The sequence below is a fragment of the Pygocentrus nattereri genome, chromosome 23, assembly GCF_015220715.1.
Source record: "Pygocentrus nattereri isolate fPygNat1 chromosome 23, fPygNat1.pri, whole genome shotgun sequence".
NCBI lineage: Eukaryota > Metazoa > Chordata > Actinopteri > Characiformes > Serrasalmidae > Pygocentrus > Pygocentrus nattereri.
In genome coordinates, this window is record NC_051233.1 from 33,259,203 (window position 1) to 33,279,638 (window position 20,436).

General features: G+C 40.7%; 1 protein-coding gene across 4 annotated transcripts in view; it reads right to left on the minus strand.

Annotated features, from left to right (window-relative positions):
• The window catches only part of LOC108443772 (transcriptional regulator ATRX-like), a 66,467-nt gene that overhangs the window by 2,121 nt on the left and 43,910 nt on the right, over window positions 1-20,436 (minus strand). For 2 of the 4 annotated variants that reach the window (XM_037533233.1, XM_017724625.2), the window contains exons 20-37: window positions 17,813-17,990; window positions 15,944-16,081; window positions 14,015-14,190; window positions 12,727-12,844; window positions 12,048-12,154; window positions 11,831-11,907; window positions 10,510-10,565; window positions 10,260-10,401; window positions 9,107-9,207; window positions 8,643-8,751; window positions 6,997-7,174; window positions 6,491-6,658; window positions 5,712-5,861; window positions 3,690-3,755; window positions 2,222-2,293; window positions 1,587-1,673; window positions 902-1,030; window positions 201-295 (exon numbers count right to left, since the gene is read on the minus strand). In XM_037533233.1, coding sequence (XP_037389130.1) covers window positions 206-295; window positions 902-1,030; window positions 1,587-1,673; window positions 2,222-2,293; window positions 3,690-3,755; window positions 5,712-5,861; window positions 6,491-6,658; window positions 6,997-7,174; window positions 8,643-8,751; window positions 9,107-9,207; window positions 10,260-10,401; window positions 10,510-10,565; window positions 11,831-11,907; window positions 12,048-12,154; window positions 12,727-12,844; window positions 14,015-14,190; window positions 15,944-16,081; window positions 17,813-17,990 — 2,142 coding nt within the window. In that variant the 3' untranslated portion in view covers window positions 201-205. The remainder of the gene's footprint in view (window positions 1-200; window positions 296-901; window positions 1,031-1,586; window positions 1,674-2,221; window positions 2,294-3,689; window positions 3,756-5,711; window positions 5,862-6,490; window positions 6,659-6,996; window positions 7,175-8,642; window positions 8,752-9,106; window positions 9,208-10,259; window positions 10,402-10,509; window positions 10,566-11,830; window positions 11,908-12,047; window positions 12,155-12,726; window positions 12,845-14,014; window positions 14,191-15,943; window positions 16,082-17,812; window positions 17,991-20,436) is intronic. The other 2 variants (XM_017724627.2, XM_037533234.1) reach the window with 2 other exon arrangements.

The following is a 20,436-nucleotide window of genomic DNA, read 5'->3' on the forward strand; positions in this document are numbered from 1 at the left end:
CACAACATGCAGCTGGGCTTCAGTCTGACCTACTACAGAGGGGTCAAACTAGAAAAATAACATGGAGATAACAACTGATCACGTTATTTACATGCTGTTACTACATTACAAGAGAAATTACCTTCGACAGCTCTGTAATTAACACAATTCTGCGAAAGCAGGTAATATACAGGCCACAACAATAGAGAGTAAACAGTCACCCTCATTAACTGCAGGTGGTAGAGGTAGAAGTAGAAGCAGAGGGAGAGGTAGAGGCTGTTCTTTTAGCCAGAATCTTCTGTGTACCCAGAATAAGCTGGGAGAAAACAACCAGGAGAGACAGAGATTAAATTTATATTTATGCAATACAGGTAAAGTACTGGTAGGATTACAGGCTAAATATTCAGAAAAAAATTGAATGAGAGCGCAAATGGAGGAAAGAGAGGGAAAGGGGATATAAAGAGGGAGTCAAGAAGTGATTGATTATACTTTTGTGATTTTCCATGCCTATGGAGTGTAATTACACACAATACAAAGCGGATAAAAACAGCAACAAAAACAACAAGATACAAAAACACTCAATAATAATTCATTAAATATTAATACTAATCAAAGTAATCAATTCTTCCACCAAGCAATATGGCTCGTTCACAGTGGGCTTTTAATAATATCCTGGTGCATTAGGTTGATATGTAAGGTCACAGGAGTGTAGAGTACAGCACAAAGCCACCCACCAATTATTGATTTCTTCATGCATTCATTTACAAATTATTCATTTTATGGTGTGAAGAAAAAAAAAAACATCTCAACACACATTTGACCACAAAAGCCTCAACACAAATATAATATCAAACGCTTCAGTGTTCAGTGTGAACTGCCTCATAACTCCGCCACCGCACTAGCAGGTGTTGTGTGTACGTACTGATTGTTGAGCCTGTAGTTTGCGCTGGTAATTCTCAATCTTGCGCTGTCTCTCTCTTTCAAAGCTCATTTGAGCCTGGAGAGCCTTCTGCTTCATCTGCTCCCCACTCAGCGAAGGGTTGTGCTTCATCTACACACACGATTAAGACCGATTTACGCACAGAACAATCTCAACAATCTGATGAAAATCACCATTTACCCTCACACAAGTAATCAGGTCCACAATGACGCGCATATGCAGAGAACCACTTCGTGTAGACGTTACCATGACAACCAGCATCACGCGAGTCCAGAGGTGAGCAGCAGTGAGCAGAGCTTTTGTTTTTACCTGCTTTAAAATGACGTCAGACGCAGGAAAACATCTTTCACATGTCCTTATTAAAGAAGGCTGAGAGGAAGACGTCGCGTTCTGAGACGCACAAGCTGGACGTCCGTTACACGAAATTGTATTCCGAAAGGCCTCAATCGGATTCGTCTATTCTGAATGAGGCGTGTACCTGGACGTGTTAAACTCCGATTGTTATTAGTTGGATTATTATTATTATTATTATTGGATTATACCCAAACTTCACAAGACTTCTGTCTCACTTTTACTGTTATGTTTCTATTTATTGCAACGTTATGAGGCGCTTTACTGGTTAGGGGGGAAAAAAAAGGATTATTTTTACACATTTACCCAAACTCACCACTTCACTTATGAAGAAGTCCGGACTCCGGGACTCAATGTTCTGCAGAGCCGTCTGAAGGTCCAAGCGGCCTTTCCTCAACATAGCCTGGAACGCCAGAGAAAAAAATAACTCCTGGTAAATCCACTGTACTCAATACGACATCAACTCACATTCAGTCTTCTCTGCTGTAACTTGGTTTTTATTGCTTTCACATGTGACTTTCAAATACTCCTTCAAGAAATGTTAAATCTGGATCCAACAGATCTTCCAAACTCCTCCATCGACTGACACTGTTGCTCGTCTATCATCATCACTACACTGTTTTGTTGATGAATATTAAAGAGAACAGAACATTTTTTGAAGCCTTTTCAGCCAAAATGACTTTCACTTTTTATGGTGGGCCGCTTCCAGAATAAACCTATTTGTTGCTCCAAAACCTCCCCCGATTGGTCCACTGCACTAAGTAGGATTCTAGCAGAGCTGAGAAGTACATGGAGTTCTCTTTAAAGGTACATACAACAGCGTGTTCTGCAGTAATTCGGTTTCATTTAGCTCTTTAGTTTAAAGTACTGTCACACTGCCAGACAGCAATTTCAGCAGTCTAGAACCCAGAGCTCAGAACCACAGAAAGCACCATCTATTAGGTGACCTACCTCCAGCTCTTTGTTGGATTTCTGAAAGAGGCTGTTGAAGAACCTTTGTTGGCCTCCTTCCTGTACAGAGGCCTGAGAGAGAGAGAGAGAGAGAGAGAGAGAGAGAGAGAGATAGAGAGATAGATAGATAGATAGATAGATAGATAGATAGATAGATAGATAGATAGATAGATAGATAGATAGATAGATAGATAGATAGATAGATAGATAGATAGATAGACAGACAGACAGACAGACAGACAGACAGACAGACAGACAGACAGACAGACAGACAGACAGACAGACAGATAGATAGATAGATAGATAGATAGATAGATAGATAGATAGATAGATAGATAGATACTTTATTGATCCTGAAGGAAATTTAGGATTACAAACACAACCACATCGGGAACTCCGAGTTAGAGAGGACTGCATACACGTATTTACAGTCAAATACAAACGTTTGAACATTTCCAAATGACATGTTTTGTTGCCTTTCTAAGTGAAAGTTACACAGTTACATTTGACATCATCTGTACATTTTACAGCATAAATTCTATTTGCTGAGTTTAACATACTCAGAAAAATGAAAGAAATACAGCATAAAACATCAGTGTTATCTTACAGTTTCATTCCTGACGTTCTAATGTTTTCTAAGTCATTTTAGATTCATGTACAGCTCTCTTCACCTCTGCTGATTGGAAGGTTTCATATAATCAAACATCTATGAAGCTGTGGAGTATTAGCGTTATATTAGAATCACTTCATACACTTATCTGCAACCATGTTGGTTTTATGCCACGGAAACCGCTGATTATGAAAAATATGGTTGGTGACAATTTGCTCTGCTTAATGTTCCTCAAAGCAAAGTAGTTTCGCACAAAACGGGGCATCAGACAAAGGAGTCCTGTTCAAACGCCATCAGGTGAAACAGCCCCACACAAAACAGTCTGGCAATGGTCAGCAGCAACTGGCTAACCTCACTGACTGACTGCGAGGCACAGTTCATCTCGAACAAGCTCAAAACACTTTCTTCACTAATATCAAATGGCCTTAACCTGGCTGTGTACTTCAAATTCAAACTGCATTCTAAAGCTCAACATCTTTTTGCCATAACGACGCTGTGGTTGAGTTTGTACGGTGCTGCTTCCTGGACAAAACTACTCACAGCTCCAGCATGTTTAAGAGAAGGTCAGTTTTATTTAGCTCTTCAGATGTTTGAAGTGCACCGCCAGCTTTAGCCTGCAGGTGCATTTCCAGTTTCAGCACCACAGACAGCGCATTTCAGCAGACCCCAGAGTTCAGGACCATGGACAGCGCTGAGCTTTAGGACATCATTCTGATGGTCCTGTGGGTCAAACCTGTTTTTCTCTGGGCTACAAACTCAGAAAATGTTCTCTGTCTCTCTCTCTCTCCCTCACACACACACACACACACACACACACACACACACACACACACACACACACACACACAGGTAACTCACCTCTTGCTTGTTTTTCTTCCAGTGGCTGTTGAATGAACTCTGCTCACCTCCATCCTGTACGGCAGCCTTAGGGGGACACAACACAATTCAGGGCTGAATATGAGTCAAGCAGCAAACTTAAAGATGACATCTCTAAACTGTAGTGCACACTTTCTCTGCTCCTTGCTGAATTTAACATACTGGAAAAAAATAAAGCACCAAGTATAACATTAACAGTTTTCTTAGTCATTTTAGCGTCATCTACAGCTCAACTCTTCATTTTAGACAATGTCAAACATTTTGTCAATTTTTACAGCTTTGTACTAATTATTTGATGTATATGAAGATGTATACATAAAGAATATTATATATATATATATATATACAGTGAGTCCAAGAAGTATTTGATCCCTTGCTGATTTTCTTCGTTGGCCCACTAATAAAGACATGATCATTCTATACTTTTAATGGTAGATGTATTCTTACATGGAGAGACAGAATATTAAAAAGAAAATCCAGAAAATAAATCTAAGGAATATATATTAATTGATTTGTATTTCATGGAGTGAAATAAGTATTTGATCCCTTAGTATTCATTAGCAGTTCTGGCTTTTACAGACCAGTTAGACACTCCCAATCAACTTGTTACCTGACCTGAAGCCACCTGTTCTCACTAATCACTTGTGTGAAAAACACCTGTCCACAGAATCAGACAGATCACACAGATTTCAAGTCTCCAACATGGGTAAAACCAAAGAGCTGTCACAGGACCTCAGAGTCAGAATTGTTGACCTTCACAAAGCTGGAATGGGCTACAAAAAGATTAGTAAGGTGTTGGATGTGAAAGTAACAACTATTGGTGCAATTATCAGAAAGTTTAAAGAGTATAACATGACAATCAACAGACCTCGGCCCGGTGCTCCAAAGAAGATTTCGCCTCGTGGGGTGGCAATGATGCTGAGAACGGTCAGAAATCGTCCTGCAACCACTCGGCAGGAGTTAGCAAATGACCTGAAGGCAGCTGGGACCACAGTTTGCAAGGAAACAATTGGCAACACTTTGCGCAACAATGGATTCACATCCTGCAGTGCCCGAAAGGTACCCCTGCTGAAGGGAGCACATGTGGAGGCGCGCCTCAAGTATGCCAATGATCATTTGAAAGATGAACCAAGTTATTGGGAGAAGGTTTTGTGGTCAGACGAGACCAAAATTGAACTTTTTGGCCTCAACTCCACCCGCCATGTGTGGAGGAAGAAAAATGCTGCCTATGACCCCAAGAACACTGTGCCCACCGTCAAGCATGGAGGTGGAAGCATAATGTTTTGGGGGTGTTTCTCTGCCAAGGGTACAGGGCTACTTCACCGCATCACTGGGAAGATGGATGGAGCCATGTATCGCACAATCCTGAGGGACAACCTCCTCCCCTCTGCCAGGGATCTGAAAATGGGCCGTGGTTGGGTCTTCCAACATGATAACGATCCTAAACATACAGCAAAGGCAACAAAGGATTGGCTCAAGAAAAATCACATTAAGGTCATGGAGTGGCCCAGCCAGTCGCCAGACCTCAATCCGATCGAAAATCTATGGAGGGAGCTGAAGGTCAGAGTTGCCAAGCGACAGCCCACCAACCTTCGTGATTTAGAGAGGATCTGCAAAGAAGAGTGGGCCAAAATTCCCCTGGTGTGTGTGCTAAACTTGTGGTTAACTACAACAAACGTCTCACCGCTGTGCTTGCAAACAAAGGCTTTGCCACTAAGTATTGAGTGTGTTTGGCAAGAGGGATCAAATACTTATTTTCCTCATTGAAATACAAATTAATTAAAATATATTCTTTAAAATTATATTCTGGATTTTTGTCTTGATATTCTGTCTCTCCATGTTAGAATATATCTACCATTAAAAGTGCAGAAAGATAGTGTCTTTATTAGTGGGCAAACAAAGAAAATCAGCAAGGGATCAAATACTTCTTGGACTCACTGTATATATAACCGACTTGGTTGAGTCTAATTGAAATAAGAGTCGACTGTAAACTTGTGTGTGTACCGTCTCCTCTGCTTGATACTCCTCCCATGCTGCCTTCCTCTCCTCCACACTCAGCTCCTCCTCCTTCCTGTGGTCCAACAGCGAATTGTGTTCATGGAAACTCACTATGCTCTGCCAACACTGCTTTAAAAGCACTTCCAGCACCTTATCCTACACACACACACACACACACACACACACACACACACACACACACGTTTAAAAACACCCTTAGTCCAGAAGACCTGTTTAGGAAATCAGACCAAGTGGCATAATTTCTCAGATCTACTGGTGTCATATCCTGGGAAAAACAGTGTCATGACACAGCACTCGTATAACTGGACATCAAGACAAACACACACGTATTACAGCTTCAAACAATACAAGACAAGACAAAACTATCTGGCAGAAAATGGCAACAGGCAAAACAGCCTAAGCGGCATCGGTAAGCGGCGTCGCCGGGTCACAAATAATCGGTCGTAATTCTCATTCTACACTGTTCACCTGTGTCATCGCGTCTCCAAATTCACAACGTACAAACTCCAAAACAGCTGGACCTGCGTGAGCCAATTTGATCACCTTTCACCATCATTATATTACCTTAAGAATAAACATTGTAGATTTTTCCACTTTGTTCGCGCAGCCACAATTGTTTAACTAATGAAGAATAATGAATTGCAGCCCTACTGTGTGTGTGTGTGTGTGTGTGTGTGTGTGTGTGTGTGTGTGTGTGTGTGTGTGTGTGTGTGTGTGTGTGTGTGTGTGTGTGTGTGTGTGTGTGTGCGTGTGCGTGCGCTTACCAAGGCCAGGCTGTTGTGCGTTTTAGGGTGCTTGTCAGGCTGAAAGCGGTACAGTTCGCTGAGCTGGCTGTGTGTGAAGTGTCGCTGGATTTGCTGCTGGTCCACAACGCGGGACGACAGAGACTGCTTAGCAACCTGCCGTTCGTAAATCTTCTGCTCCATTGTACCCTGTCCAGAGCCACCACACCATCATCACCACTTCACATAAACATCTTAAGTCAACATATCAGAACAGGCAAGGGGTGCAATTATCTGCTCTTATACCTGTTCATTTGTGATTCTCTTGGTCTCAAAATTCGATTTTTAAAAAAATATCCTGTATATTGTAACCTGAGAATCTATTAACCTAAACACAGAATGTATAAAAAAGATTCTAACATTACAAAACTGATGCAGTTAAATCACCATGTTCAGGTCACTGCATCATGACTACACTCCTTGTGTGTGTGTGTGTGTGTGTGTGTGTGTGTGTGTGTGTGTGTGTGTGTGTGTGTGTGTGTGTGTACCTGTGCCAGAAAGCGGTAGACATAAACAGGTTTCGTCTGTCCGAAGCGATAGACCCTGAAGATGCTCTGAACGTCGTAAGTAGGATTCCACGAAGCATCGAACACCACAACCCTGTTAGCAGCTACTAGATTGATGCCCAATGAGCCGGCCCTTGTAGAGATCAGAAACAGCCTTCCACTGAGAGCGAGAGAGAGAGAGGGGAGAGAGAGAGCGCGCGAGAGAGCGCGAGAGCGCGAGAGAGCGCGAGAGAGAGAGCGCGAGAGAGAGAGAGAGGGGAGAGAGAGAGGGGAGAGAGCGCGAGAGAGAGCGCGAGAGAGAGCGCGAGAGAGAGCGAGAGCGAGCGAGCGAGAGAGAGCGAGAGAGAGCGAGAGAGAGCGAGAGGGCGAGAGAGAGAGCGAGAGAGAGAGAGAGAGAGAGAGAGAGAGCACGAGAGAGAGAGCGCGAGCGAGAGAGCGCGAGAGAGAGAGCGCGAGCGAGAGAGCGCGAGAGAGAGAGAGAGCGAGAGAGAGCGCGAGAGAGAGCGCGAGAGAGAGCACGCGAGAGAGCGAGAGCGAGAGCGAGAGCGAGAGAGAGAGCGCGCGAGAGAGAATGCAAGTTACTACAGGCGTTACAACCCAAGTGTTACGAAGAGCTGTTTTTGTCCTTTCAGCAAAAATCAAAACACCTTGGGAGCCACAACGTTTTGTCCATTTGAGCATCTTGTCTGTAAATGTGTCTCAGTATCTGCTAATGTACAGAGACTTCCTTCACTCTGCTTTAAGCTTCAGCTCAGCTACAGCTGCTTTTCTCGCATCTCCGGCAGGAAACCTTTCCAAAAGGTGAACAGTTCCTTGTAAAATTTCGACCTTTTATGAGGCTGAAGTCACGTCTCAATCGCCAGCTTCTCATTCAAATTTGCCCGTTCCACCTTAAATGGTGTGCAGACAACAGTCTTGCCTAGCTAGTAGCTAACAGCAGACACCATCTACATGTCTTCAGAAAAAACTTAATGATTTCTGTAAAATAAAAAGTGTTGTAGCAACACAACACGTATTAGTAATTATTAAGTTTTGGTCCAAAACAAGCAGCTTCATTTCAAGCGGCCAAGAGAAAATGTTTTGATTTACAATAATTGGAGCCAATTTCATTCTGGAGTTCTGGACGCGTCACTCGCTGTGCGATAGTCTCAAATAGTTGTTAGGAAAGGAAGACGGAAGCAGCAGGACTCTTTACTGAAAACCCTGTAAAACTGATACAAGCTAAAATGTGTTACTGTTTGTTAAAAGCTTCAAACAAAATAAACTTAACGCCGTTCACAAGCTTCAAATGTCCGTTTCATCTAGAATGGCCAAAAAAGGTTTATGCGAGCTGTAATTAGCTTATTGCTAACATACTTGGAGTCCAACTGCAGAAATTAGCACTGCTGCATTTCTTTGAAACTGAGCTTTGACATTTGTGGCGAGGACACAAGGTCACGCTGATAAATAGATAACGACGGAGGCTCTTCCTTAAAATGAAGAGCAACATTTCTAAATAAACCTGATTAGGCTTTAATACGGTCAGTTACTGCAAACAGACGAAAAACATGCTCATCTTGGAGACGTCTCTGAGCATTTGGACAGCAGATTGATAATTAATTAACGACGTGAGTCTGTGTTTGTATTACCGCGTGTTCCTGACGTTGTTGAACTCCTGAGCCCATTTCTTGCGCGCTGTTGCACTGGTAGAGCCGTCCAGGCGGTAGTAATCTTTATCTCGCAGCCAAGTCTTCTGTCCTAGTGTGGACAAATAATGCACGCACAGATCTGATCTTTATATATTTAACCAACAAATGTTCAGAGACTGAAGTGTGACAGACTAAATAAAGTGCATATCGCTGCTGTCGGAACAAAACCTCGTATCTCCAAAATGGAAAACTTTACAGGAGAAGGAAAAAACTTACTTTACTTACAATGCAAGTCAATGGAACCAGAAACCATTACTTGTTTTCCAAGTAATTTTGGGCCGTTTCTTTTGGTCCATTCTTCATGAAATTTACACACAATGTGAGGAGCAACAGAAAAAGACAAAAATGGAGACCAGATTTTGCTCCGACAGCAGCGATATGGGGTGTACGTGTATGTGTCCTACCTTTATACAGGGATTCCTTTCCCTCTCGCTTTGCCTTGTCAGCCAACTCAAGAAACTTTTCAATCAGATCCAGTGAAACTAGAGACTGACTGAACACCAACCTGCAAAACACAAGTGTTATTTATTATTACTGTTATTATTAATATTATTATTATTATTATTGTGTGTTAAAACACAGCACATCATTATAATACTATTTACTGGCCACTAAGGGGCCACTGCATATACCTGCCAGACAAAGCCCTCAAAAGACACCTGCCAGGCCATCAATAATCAACAGAAAGTAAATGAGCTACACAATCTAACCAATATAAGATCATATCAGACGTGGCTGAACAAGCTACACTTTCCAACAGTGAAATTCTACCTGTGAAATTGTAACTGACCATATATTCTTAAGTCATATTTCAACAGACAAATTTCAACAAGCTAGTTTCTAACAGTGCAATTCTAACAGTAAAATTATATTTTTAACTGGGACATTAACAAACCAGAGAAATTTGACTAAGCTACACTTTCCTACAGTGAAATTTTAACATGCTAGAGAACTAAACAGTTCAATTCTAACAGCGAAATTCTTACAAGCTACACTTACTAACAAAAAAATTATCAAGCTACACTTTTTAACAGTGCAATGATAGCAGGATATAGTTTCTAACCATGCAATTCTAACAGTGAAATTCTATTAATGACATTAGCCATGAAGTCTAATCGCTAAATTCAGACAGTAAACTTTTAACACCGGTATCCTAAAAAGCCAGACCGTCTAACAGTAAAATTTAATAAGGCAGATTCCTAAGAGTGAATTTCTGACATGATGGACATTCTAATATGTTAAAAATCCTAACCTGCCTTAAAAAAACGCTCATATATATAAACTGTTAAGGTCATCGCATCTCGCCCACTGGCTAGGGATTTAATTTCTGAGCTTTCTATAAGATAGGAAACAAATCAGCTTAAACACAGAAGCCTAAATCCCGTCTGTACTATTGTCCATTTTCAAAGATAAAAGTACATCAGAAAGAACTCGAGGCAAGTTTGTGATGATTTAGATCTGCAGGTTATATGATGCTAACTGGTGGAGTATGTGCTTCTTCAGACACTTGGCTGGTCATGACCTGCCAATGTGGCCTCAGGCGTGTGTGTTGCTCACACTTTATTCTGCAACTGTTCAGCCAAGTGCAGTATCTCCATCAGCAGTACTAATTTCCCAGAATGCTCCAGGACAGCAGCGTCAGCATCATTCACAAACTCCCTGTACCAGCCTACTGGTGGCCCGCCGAACACACTCTGCACTGTGTGTTGTTAATAAGAAAGAAAGAAAAAAAAAAAAAGACAGAAGCCTTTTAATATCATGTACGTAAAGAAGAGCACATTTAAAGAGACGTGAAGATGTGCACTACCTTCCACTTCTGAGGGTCCCGCAGTATTGGCAGCGCTCCTCCTCTCCTCTGCCGCACTGAATAATGGAGAGAGAGAGGAGGTTTAGACAGAAAGGGATGTGATTGTGCGCAAGCAGGAGAAGTTATGTTCTGATATTTAACAATCATTCAAGTTGAATTAAAACTGAGAAATTATGCAGAAAGTGGAGATCATAAACTTTCAAATCTATACCATGTCTGTATTTGCAAGTAGTGGACAAGATACTTTATGATCTGAATTAGAGGAAAAGCTGTTGGCCCTTTATCATCAAAGTAAGAGTATTCAGAGGCTCATGAGCTTATGGCTGTGCTCGTGGGTGGAGTTTGAGGTAGAAACAGTAAGTGCTTTACCTCAAAGCCTCTAGACCAAATTTTAGGCTGTTAATTTTTTAAGACAGGAGAATTATGTGATGGTGACGCTTGGTTATTTTCCTACAATATCATATAATAAACGCTATGAACGTTGTTCTACTGCAGTGCATGAGATGCTTCTGCATTAGCTGTAGTCTATTTTTTTGGCCAGTAGAATAAAATGAAAGCAGAGTGTAACATCTCTTTGTTGGAAACTTGGAATAGCTGGAATATTCTTGTTATCGACTACTTTTATTTTTATCAACAGTATTACAAATGAATCTGATAATAGTTTTGGTTAGTTAACTGCAAATCCAGCAGACATGAAAGACAAACCGATGTATAAACTGTAAAATTAATGTTTATTTATTTTACGATCAGATATGACATCATACAACTTTAATGAACATGGGCAACTGTGCATACAGACAACATTTTTGCCATGTTATTGTCGTTTTTGACATTGAAACAAAGGCAGAAGTGCAGACATGAAGTTACCCGACCATTCAAAAGTTTGGAGTCACTTTCAAAATTTTTAATAATATAAAAAACTATTTTTGCAGCAAAAAAGGTCTAATATTCTATTAAAATACTAGAATGGTTCCCAAACACTTGAAATATTAAATAGACTGTAATTTTTTCCAATGTAGAGTGTTTTGCATTATTATTTAAGAAAATAACAGCAGTAACTAATATGATAAGTGATTATAAACTTTTTTTGCAAAAAACAAATTCACATTTAGATCCATTCTCTGTAGAAAGTATTCAATTTCCACTTAGAAAACCAACAAAACCAGTAACCTGACCAAGGAAATTGAAATTCTTCAAGCTTTTGCATATGACTGTATGCGTACTGTCAGGCATACAGGAACAAACCCACCTTTCAACAAACACAAATTAATAAATATGCACAAATTTAGATAAATAAACACTTTAATTGCAAACACAGTACCATTCACTGCTTTTCTGCCCACATGACAGTCCACTCATAGTCACTGTGGAGACCGGAGCAGCATCTTCCCCTCTTAACTGTAATACACACAAACCAAAAATACTGCTTTTATGAAGTCTTTCCAGACTATCTACAGTAGAGAACCACAGAGTCAACGATAAGCTGATTCTGAAATAAGAGTAAAAAGTGTGGGTGGGTGGGTGATGCATATACACACCTTGTTCCTTTTGTTGAGGTCAGAGAGCTGTAAGCACCATGGATGAGTCCAAATCAGACTTAAAATCTGAAAATCCTGAAACAACCTGTTCACTCCATTTCCTTCTCCTACACACACACACACACACACACACACACACACACACACAGTTCAAAGCCTAAGAACAATCATGTGGAAAACAAATATTCTCATATATATATATATATATATATATATATCTCACACACACGTTTGTCAACAGCCTCCAGTGAGAGTAACAGTGGCTGCACGTTCCAACCAGGTAGGTATATATACCATGTATATCATATATAATGTCCTGTTTTGATTTAGTTAATTATTGCATTAAATGTGTTAATCTACTCGGACACCACCAGAAAACACATCATGATACATTAAGACATTTTTGGGCTAAACAACATGCGTCCTGATGTCATTTTTCCTGAAGTATGTTAATGCATACTGCACATACTGAACTGGACTCAATTTTATTAAATGCGATTAATTATATTATCTTTGTAATGAAACATACAAGTGGTCTCTACAAGATCTACAACACTGAAAAGAAGACTGATATAAATGATGATCACAGTAACACTGTCATAACGGCCACTTCCACTAAAATAGGCCCACAGGGGCCCACACTGCAGCACTGTACAGGACTTGTTAGTGAGAGACTCACCTGTATAGTTCTGTAGGTAGTGTGTGTACAGTTTACACTGCAGTGGTGTCATCCTGATCGACAGGACATACTCGTGTTTTGGGGGCAGGAAGCGGGTCAGTACAGAATAGTCCCGCCTCTGCAAAGAAAAGCAAAACAGCAGATAATTATACACCCGTGGGCTGATTACAGGTTTTATAGATGCACCTCAGGTTGAAACCCAACGATAACTAAAGGGGAACATTTGTGAATAAGGTGGCTCATTAAAGATGCTGCTATAAATCCCAGATGCTTTCTAAGGTGTCGCTAGGCATTACTATGAAAGTCCAGGTGGTTGCTAAGGTGTTACTAGGCCACTGCTTTAGCATCCCAGGTGGTTGCTATGTTATCCTGGGTGGTTGCTAAGATGTTGACAGGCCATTCCTGTAGAATCCCAGGTGGTTGCTAAGGTGTTTCTAGGCACTGCTCGGCATTGCTAAGGTGTTCCAGGTGTTTGCTAAGATGCTGATAGACCATTTCTGTAGAAGTCCAGGTGGTTGCTAAGGTGCTGCTATGCTAGTCTGAGTGTTTGCTAAGATACTGATAAGACCATTTCTGTAGAAACCCAGGTGGTTGCTAAGGTGCTGTATGCTATTCTGAGTGGTTGCTAAGATACTGATGGGCCATTTCTGTAGAATCCCAGGTGGTTGCTAAGGTGCTGCTATGCTATCCTGGGTGGTTGCTAAAATACTAACAGGCCAATTCTGTAGAATCCTAGGTGGTTGCTAAGGTGTTACACTAGGCCACTGCTTTAGCATTCCAGGTGGTTGCTATGTTATCCTGGGTGGCAGCTAAGATGTTGACAGGCTGTTTCTGTAGAATCCCAGCTGGTTGCTAAGGTGCTGCCATGCTACTCTGGGTGGTTGCTAAGATACTGATAGGCCATTTCTGTACAATCCCAGGTGGTTGCTAAGGTTCTGCCATGCTATTCTGGATGGTTGCTAAGATGCTGACAGGGCATTTCTGTAGAAGCCCAGGTGGTTGCTAATGTGCTGCCATGCTACTTGGGTGGTTGCTAAGATGTTGATGGGCCATTTCTGTAGAAGCCCAGGTGGTTGCTAAGGTGTTGCTATTCCACTGCTATAGCATCCCAGGTGGTTGCTAAAGTGTTACTAGGCCACTTTAGCATCCCAGGTGTTATTAGGCCCCTGCTATAACATCCCAGGGGGTAGCTAAGGCGTTCCCTGACAATTGCCATGTTACTCCTGGTGTGAATAGGCGTGTTAGTGCTCTCACTCTCTCTCATTCGCATCGTATCGGTCTCTCTGACCTGAACACATCCACCAAGGAGCTCATGGAGGACGTGGACTCGCTTCTTCATCAGTCGGACGTCAGAAGGGGTGGAGTCAGCACACTGGCCGTTCTGGATGGGGTTAATGAAGCGGTTCCTAAACTCACACAGAGAACCCAGCAGGTTCTGCTTTGTGAAATTTACCATACAGTGATCTAAAATGTGAAACAAATGCACATTTAATACGATTAAAGGCATTTCTTTGGATATAATTTCAGTACCTGTCAAAAGTTAGGACATGTCTGCTAATGGTCCAGTCAGACAATGCGACAACACCACACTTGACTGGTAATTTGGTCCTTAAAGCCAGTGTTTGACAATAACTGAGTGAATGTAATTGGTTTCTGTACTTTAGTATTTTTGGTGTATCTGTACTAAAGTTTCTCCATTCTGGACTTTTTCCTTTCACTCCACTACATTTCAGAGTCTAATATCCGACTTTTTCCTCCTACATTTTGAGAAATCTGTCGTTCCTTTTGGTTTCTGTGTGTATAAAAACGTCACATGTCAAAACGAAAGAAGCGCAAAGCCAGAGCACCAATCAGGGCCCAGCGGTCACTTTGTTTAGAGCTGGTTTTGACCTGTTGGTCATACCGACCCAGTGCAGCACGCGGTTCAACGTCAGCGCAGCAGCGTAAAACTTTGGGAGAGTCTGTTCAACATAAATGATGAACTAACCTAACTTTGTGTAAATAGAGCTCAATATAGAAATATGTCCACATATGCAGTCGAGACTGACGCAGCTTTTTTCTGAATTTCTACAAACACCATTTCATTTTATAGTAAATGAGTTTGGGCTGGTTTATGTTTATGAACAGACGCCTACAGATCAACATAGTAAAGGAGCTCATCTGTGATCCTGAGTTTAAAGCCAGTTTTTATTCAACTTAAACTTGGAACTAAGTTGTAAATAAATCTGAAACTGAAACTTTGCTTGTGTGTAAAAAGTGATTTCAGAGCCACTCGGTTCTCCCTGATGGAAACTGTTTACCTTCAGTGTTTTGTGCTTCTGATCATTTTAATAGACGTCAGCGTCACTAATTAATGACGTTCTATTAAAAGACTGGTTTACCAAGAGAGACGCTGGAGGACTTTCACCTGAAATGAGTTCATGAAGCCAGTCTGGTTATAAAAATGATAACAGGACATCAGAGCCAGAATTACTCTTTTAGTACTTTTACTTTATACTTAAGTACATTTGAAGGTAAATACTTTAGTACTTTTACTCAAGTGGAGGTCTAAAGGGAGGAACTTCTACTTTCACTGGAGTAATATTTTACCTTGGGGGTCTCGACTTTAACTCAAGTATATGATGCATGTACTTCGTCCACCACTGTGCATTACATGGAATAAAACATAAGTTAAGAAGATCTTTACACTTTAACTGTAAAGATAACTTAAGTAACTGTTTCACACATATGAGGTTTTGCTATAATATGAAGAAATTAACTTTGGTTTTGGAAATAAAATTAAAGGCATCAACACTGCTTATATTTGTGCAGCATTTAACATAAAAACATCCTTAAAATTATGGAAAACATTCGTTCAAACTTTCCAGTCCAAACTTTCTACAGTACATTAATATAATAGTATTACTAAGTAGTACAAATTCCAAAATACATTTCTATGCAAAAACAAATACACAAATCTATTTTAGTTATAAGAAAATATTAGTCATGGTAAGCAGGTCTATTTGACATTGCTTCACCAGGGAGAGTTTATGGCAAATGGTGATTCAGGCATGCAGTCGGCACTGTGCTAATTAGTAAAGGATAAGGTTCTGTCACTTGTTAACATCATTAGCCCCTAAAAAGGTTTATGGTGATAACAGAGGTGCAGCTGATGAATGAGGGGTTAAAGGTGACATTATTACACCGTGCAAGAGTGTTAAAGATTAAAGGTCATTACACTCTGTGAGATTGTTCTGGAGCGGCGTCCCCGTTAGGACAATTCTCCGGCGTGTGCGTATGGAGCTCATGGCCTTAAAAATGCCCGTCGCATCGTTCCTCAGGATGTGACCTTCATCACAAATGACCACATCTGGACCTGCCACAAACAACACGTACACATAAACAAACATCCACACAAACACGCATACAGAGTCATTCAAGTACGAAAATAATATGTTCAATTAGAAAAATGTTATCATGACAAACAAAATTCATATTGATACATATCGCAAAAAAATGCCAAAAGTTTGAAGGCTGATTTTGCTCCTGGGTGGTCAGTCGCTGTTTTAAACTGTCCTTTATGGTCAGAACACAACAAACTCACCAACCAGTGGAACATCTCACAGATCTGTCATGGGACGGTGGGAGGAAGTGTCTGTTGAGGAGTTTTTATCAGCTGGAAAAGCACAGCTGCAGTTTTTGTAATGGTCATAATTGAAGAAAGAAAAGATTATTTTATCTGTCTGGTGACGAGGCTCGGCTTTCCCGTAATAACTGTAATATCTCAACACCAGACAGACGGAGTCCGACTTTTAGCTACGTTTAAACTGAAAGCGCTGCTTTTGTCTCTTGTTTGAACTGCAGTATCATCAGTTCACCGTGTTGTCTGAGTGACGGAGCTGCTTCGAGTTAACCAGCTGCTAAAAACAGCTAGCCTGGAAAGATACTGCGCCCCCGCTTTCCAAAGCCTCACAGCTTCCTCAGTTTACTGTCGTTTAAATCAGGGCTGTAACTCACATGAACCACTTCTTACTCTCACTTTCACTGCTTGGAAACCCACTAATACTAAAATATGACTGAGTGCTGTAACAGCAAGGAGAGCAGCAGACCTGATTTGCTAACATTGCTACAGCTTGTTTGGATGTACAGAAAGAGGCGAGTTCACTGTAGGACAGTAACGCCACTGATCACTCACGCTCGGCCACAGGAGAGCAGATCGCCGGTCACTCCACTCAAACAAGGAATGTATGACTCCACGTTTCAGACGGGGCTAAAGTATATTTGGAGGCAAATTTGTTGCCCCTCCTCTCTCTAATCATGTCGAAATACTTGGAAGTGGTGGCGACAACAGAGCAGTGCTGCTTTTTTGCAGTAGAAAACGCCACCAGGGCTTTTGCTAGAATGTGGAAGAAACTTTATTGAGCATTTCTTATTGTGCTATGGAGGAAAGTTACATTGTGATACTTATCGTTATCTTTTTATCGCCCAGCCATATTTTCAATTATATAAGACATTTATCACAGGCAAGCGTGTTAAAATGATTCTGATAAGATTCCTGCTCTACAATTTCACAGGTGCAGATATTTCGTAAGCAGAGACAAAGAGATGTTTGACGTGTCCAGCTGATTCTAAAAAGACTAAAAAAAGCTGTATAATACCAAGAATAAGGTTCTAATAATGTTATAAATAACAAATTTATAGATGGATACAGAGAGAACTTTATTCATCTCAAAGGAAACTGCGGTGTTACAGCAGCAAGATACAACTGCACATGAACCTACATATATTAGGCAGGAATTAGAGGAGATATATATATATATATATATAGAGTAAAATATGAGAGAATTAGACTAGATATTGCACAATTACTCAAATTATTATGTAATTATCCAGATTGTGGGAAAAAAAAAAAGAAAATCCAAAAAGTAAGTTTAAATTCATATCCAGAATTCTTTGGGGCAATAATTATACGCAAATAATGCAAAGAAACCAAGATACTGAAGGAAACTGCAATGGTCAAAATCAGTTTTTAATGGTGGATCAGTATTTGGCAGGGTGCATTTTACAGTGCAGTGTGGATGGGTTGGGGAATGTGGCAGGGGTGTACCTGGATTCTGCAGTGCTGTTCGTAAACTCTGCTGGTGTTTGGCATATTTGGCTTGCCGCCCATGCGTGAGGATGCGGTAGATTTCGTAGCTCACGATCATCACACCTCCTTTCCTATGCCATCTGGTCAAAGCGTCCACTCGACAGAGCACCGACTTCACTGTAGCAAGCTCAATCACCTGACCAACCATGGAAAGGGGGGTACACACATTTTAGTCCTAATTAAAGTTACGTGTGTACGTAAGTTACGACTGAACTACACCTCACTAAAGAGAAGTTTATTAATTCTACCTATTATAAATAAAACTGAGAAAGCAGAGAAAAGCACAGATGCCCGATACCAATTAGCTATGCGATGTATATCTGTTCATGTTTATAGATTTAAAAGTAATTTAGACAAAAATTTATCATTACTAAGCAATAAAGTGAGCTTAGACTAGGATCAGTTCAACCCAACATCTGTTCCATTATACAGCGACCCAGCACTAGGTTTTGAATATGACCCAAATGGTTGTTTTTAACTGAGCATTGTTCATTGTAAGGCTAAATAATATTAACTAATTTCCAACTCAAATTAACAGATCATTCAAGCATCAACTGGTTTTGTTTAAACCTGGAAAAAATGCTTCCATCATGAAAAGGTGGGAAAATCAGGGTTAAGATCCAGCTAAAAAACATGTAGTGTACGCTCAGCTTCAGGCATGTAGCCTACACATTGCTAATTGCTGGGCTATTAGCATACACTATGTGTTATCTACATTAGCCTCGAAACTAAGGGAGGGTGATATGGCAAAAGAATCATGACAGACTTATTTCTATGATTCATACCACAATATTTTAAAAGGCTTGCTGCACCAGTAGTGGCACATTTGAAACCAATTTTCATTTAACTTTTTACATTCTGTACTGCAGTAATCCAATTATAACAGACTAAATATACTCTATATTTAATGAAACATGCAGTTGGCCAGTGCCTGTGTTTACATGCAAACATTTTCTCCAATCTGACTGAACACGTTCAGATTACAGATTAAGACTGAGGTGTTCATCTGCTCACACTACTCAACAATCTGATGTAAAATCTCCGCTTACATGCTCACTACAAGTAATCCAATCCAAAATTATGTTCATACGCAGAGAACCGCTTAGTGTAGACGTTACCATGACATTGATCATGTGTCCAGTCAGAGTGAGATGAGCAGCAGTGAGCAGTGCTTGTGTTTTTGAACTGCTTTCTGAGACGCATAAGCTGGACGTCCGTCCCACCGCCGTCTTTTAAAGATCAGAGCATGAACTTCGTCTCCTCTGCAGACCAGTTTCTGCTCCACCACGCTGAACAGTATAAACTCTCACTGCGACGCGACGCACATGCAGAACGGATTTAAACTTTCTGATAGGGAATGTAATCGGATACAGGAGTTTACACGGATATTATTCTTCTATTTAATGGATTATTTACAGGATTACACACCTCGATCAATTGGATAGGAATTGTATTCTGAATGGCCTCTATCAAACCAGTCTGTTCCGATTGAAGTGTTTACATGGACATATCCTATTCCGATTGTACTATTAGTCAGATTATTAATGGATTATCAGCCTGCATGTAAACGTGGCTAATGTTCTTTAAGTACAGATGATGTTAACAATGTACTCAGAAGATCTTACTAGTTATGTTAACAAAACTGATCACGTTATCAGTTAAAAGCCATGCAACCTGATTGGTTGAGAATCGTCCTAACTGTGCTGTTGTTCTGCCATAACATCACGTTTTTTTCCACAAACACTATCACTCTGCAGAGATGCTGTCGCTAAGCACAAACACCATCAACAACTTTGACCGCTGTAGGAGACACAAGCTATTTGAACGTTTTTACTTTTTAATTTGCCACAAACAGAAAACGGGCATTTTTAAGATCACATTTGACCGACAGCCGATTTGGTCCGACTCTGAAAATGAGATGACACCAAATTCCCAAACTGTCGTCTCCACTGAGCAGCTTTTCAGTCGTCAGCTGTGACAGAAGAACAGCTGAACAACCTGGAATCAGCCAGAAATGAACCCAACACCATTCGCCAGACGTGTCTGATCTTCAGAGTCGGACCAAATCAGACTGAGCCGTAAAACTGACCCAATAAAACACAGAAAAGCTGCTCAGTGGTGACGCCAGTTTGGGAATTTAGTGTAAGGAGCTGGAGAACGAACTGCCGGCTGAGCAGCGAGTGGGTGGAGCTCGTTAATCTGATGTAGCAACAACCTGCTTGTTAAAGAACTATAATTTGGTGAAAGTAACTGCGAACATTAAAACATATTAAAGTTATAAATTAATAAACTGCGTTCATGGCCCGGTTTATTAATTCATTACTTTATTTATTCAACTGTTGTATAAAAGCAATAGAACACCCGAGGTCTCCTTCGGCTCATGCCTGCGACCAAATTACAGTTGTAATGTTATTTTGCAATAACACACTCCGTCTCATGTTCTATTGCTTAAATATAATTATATTACCCAAGCATAAAACTAAAGATGCAAACTTCTGACACCAAACACATCTTTACTGATCAATTACATTTGGAGGGAAAGGAGAGGAAAACCTTGTTCAGTAAACTTTTTAGCTTTAAGT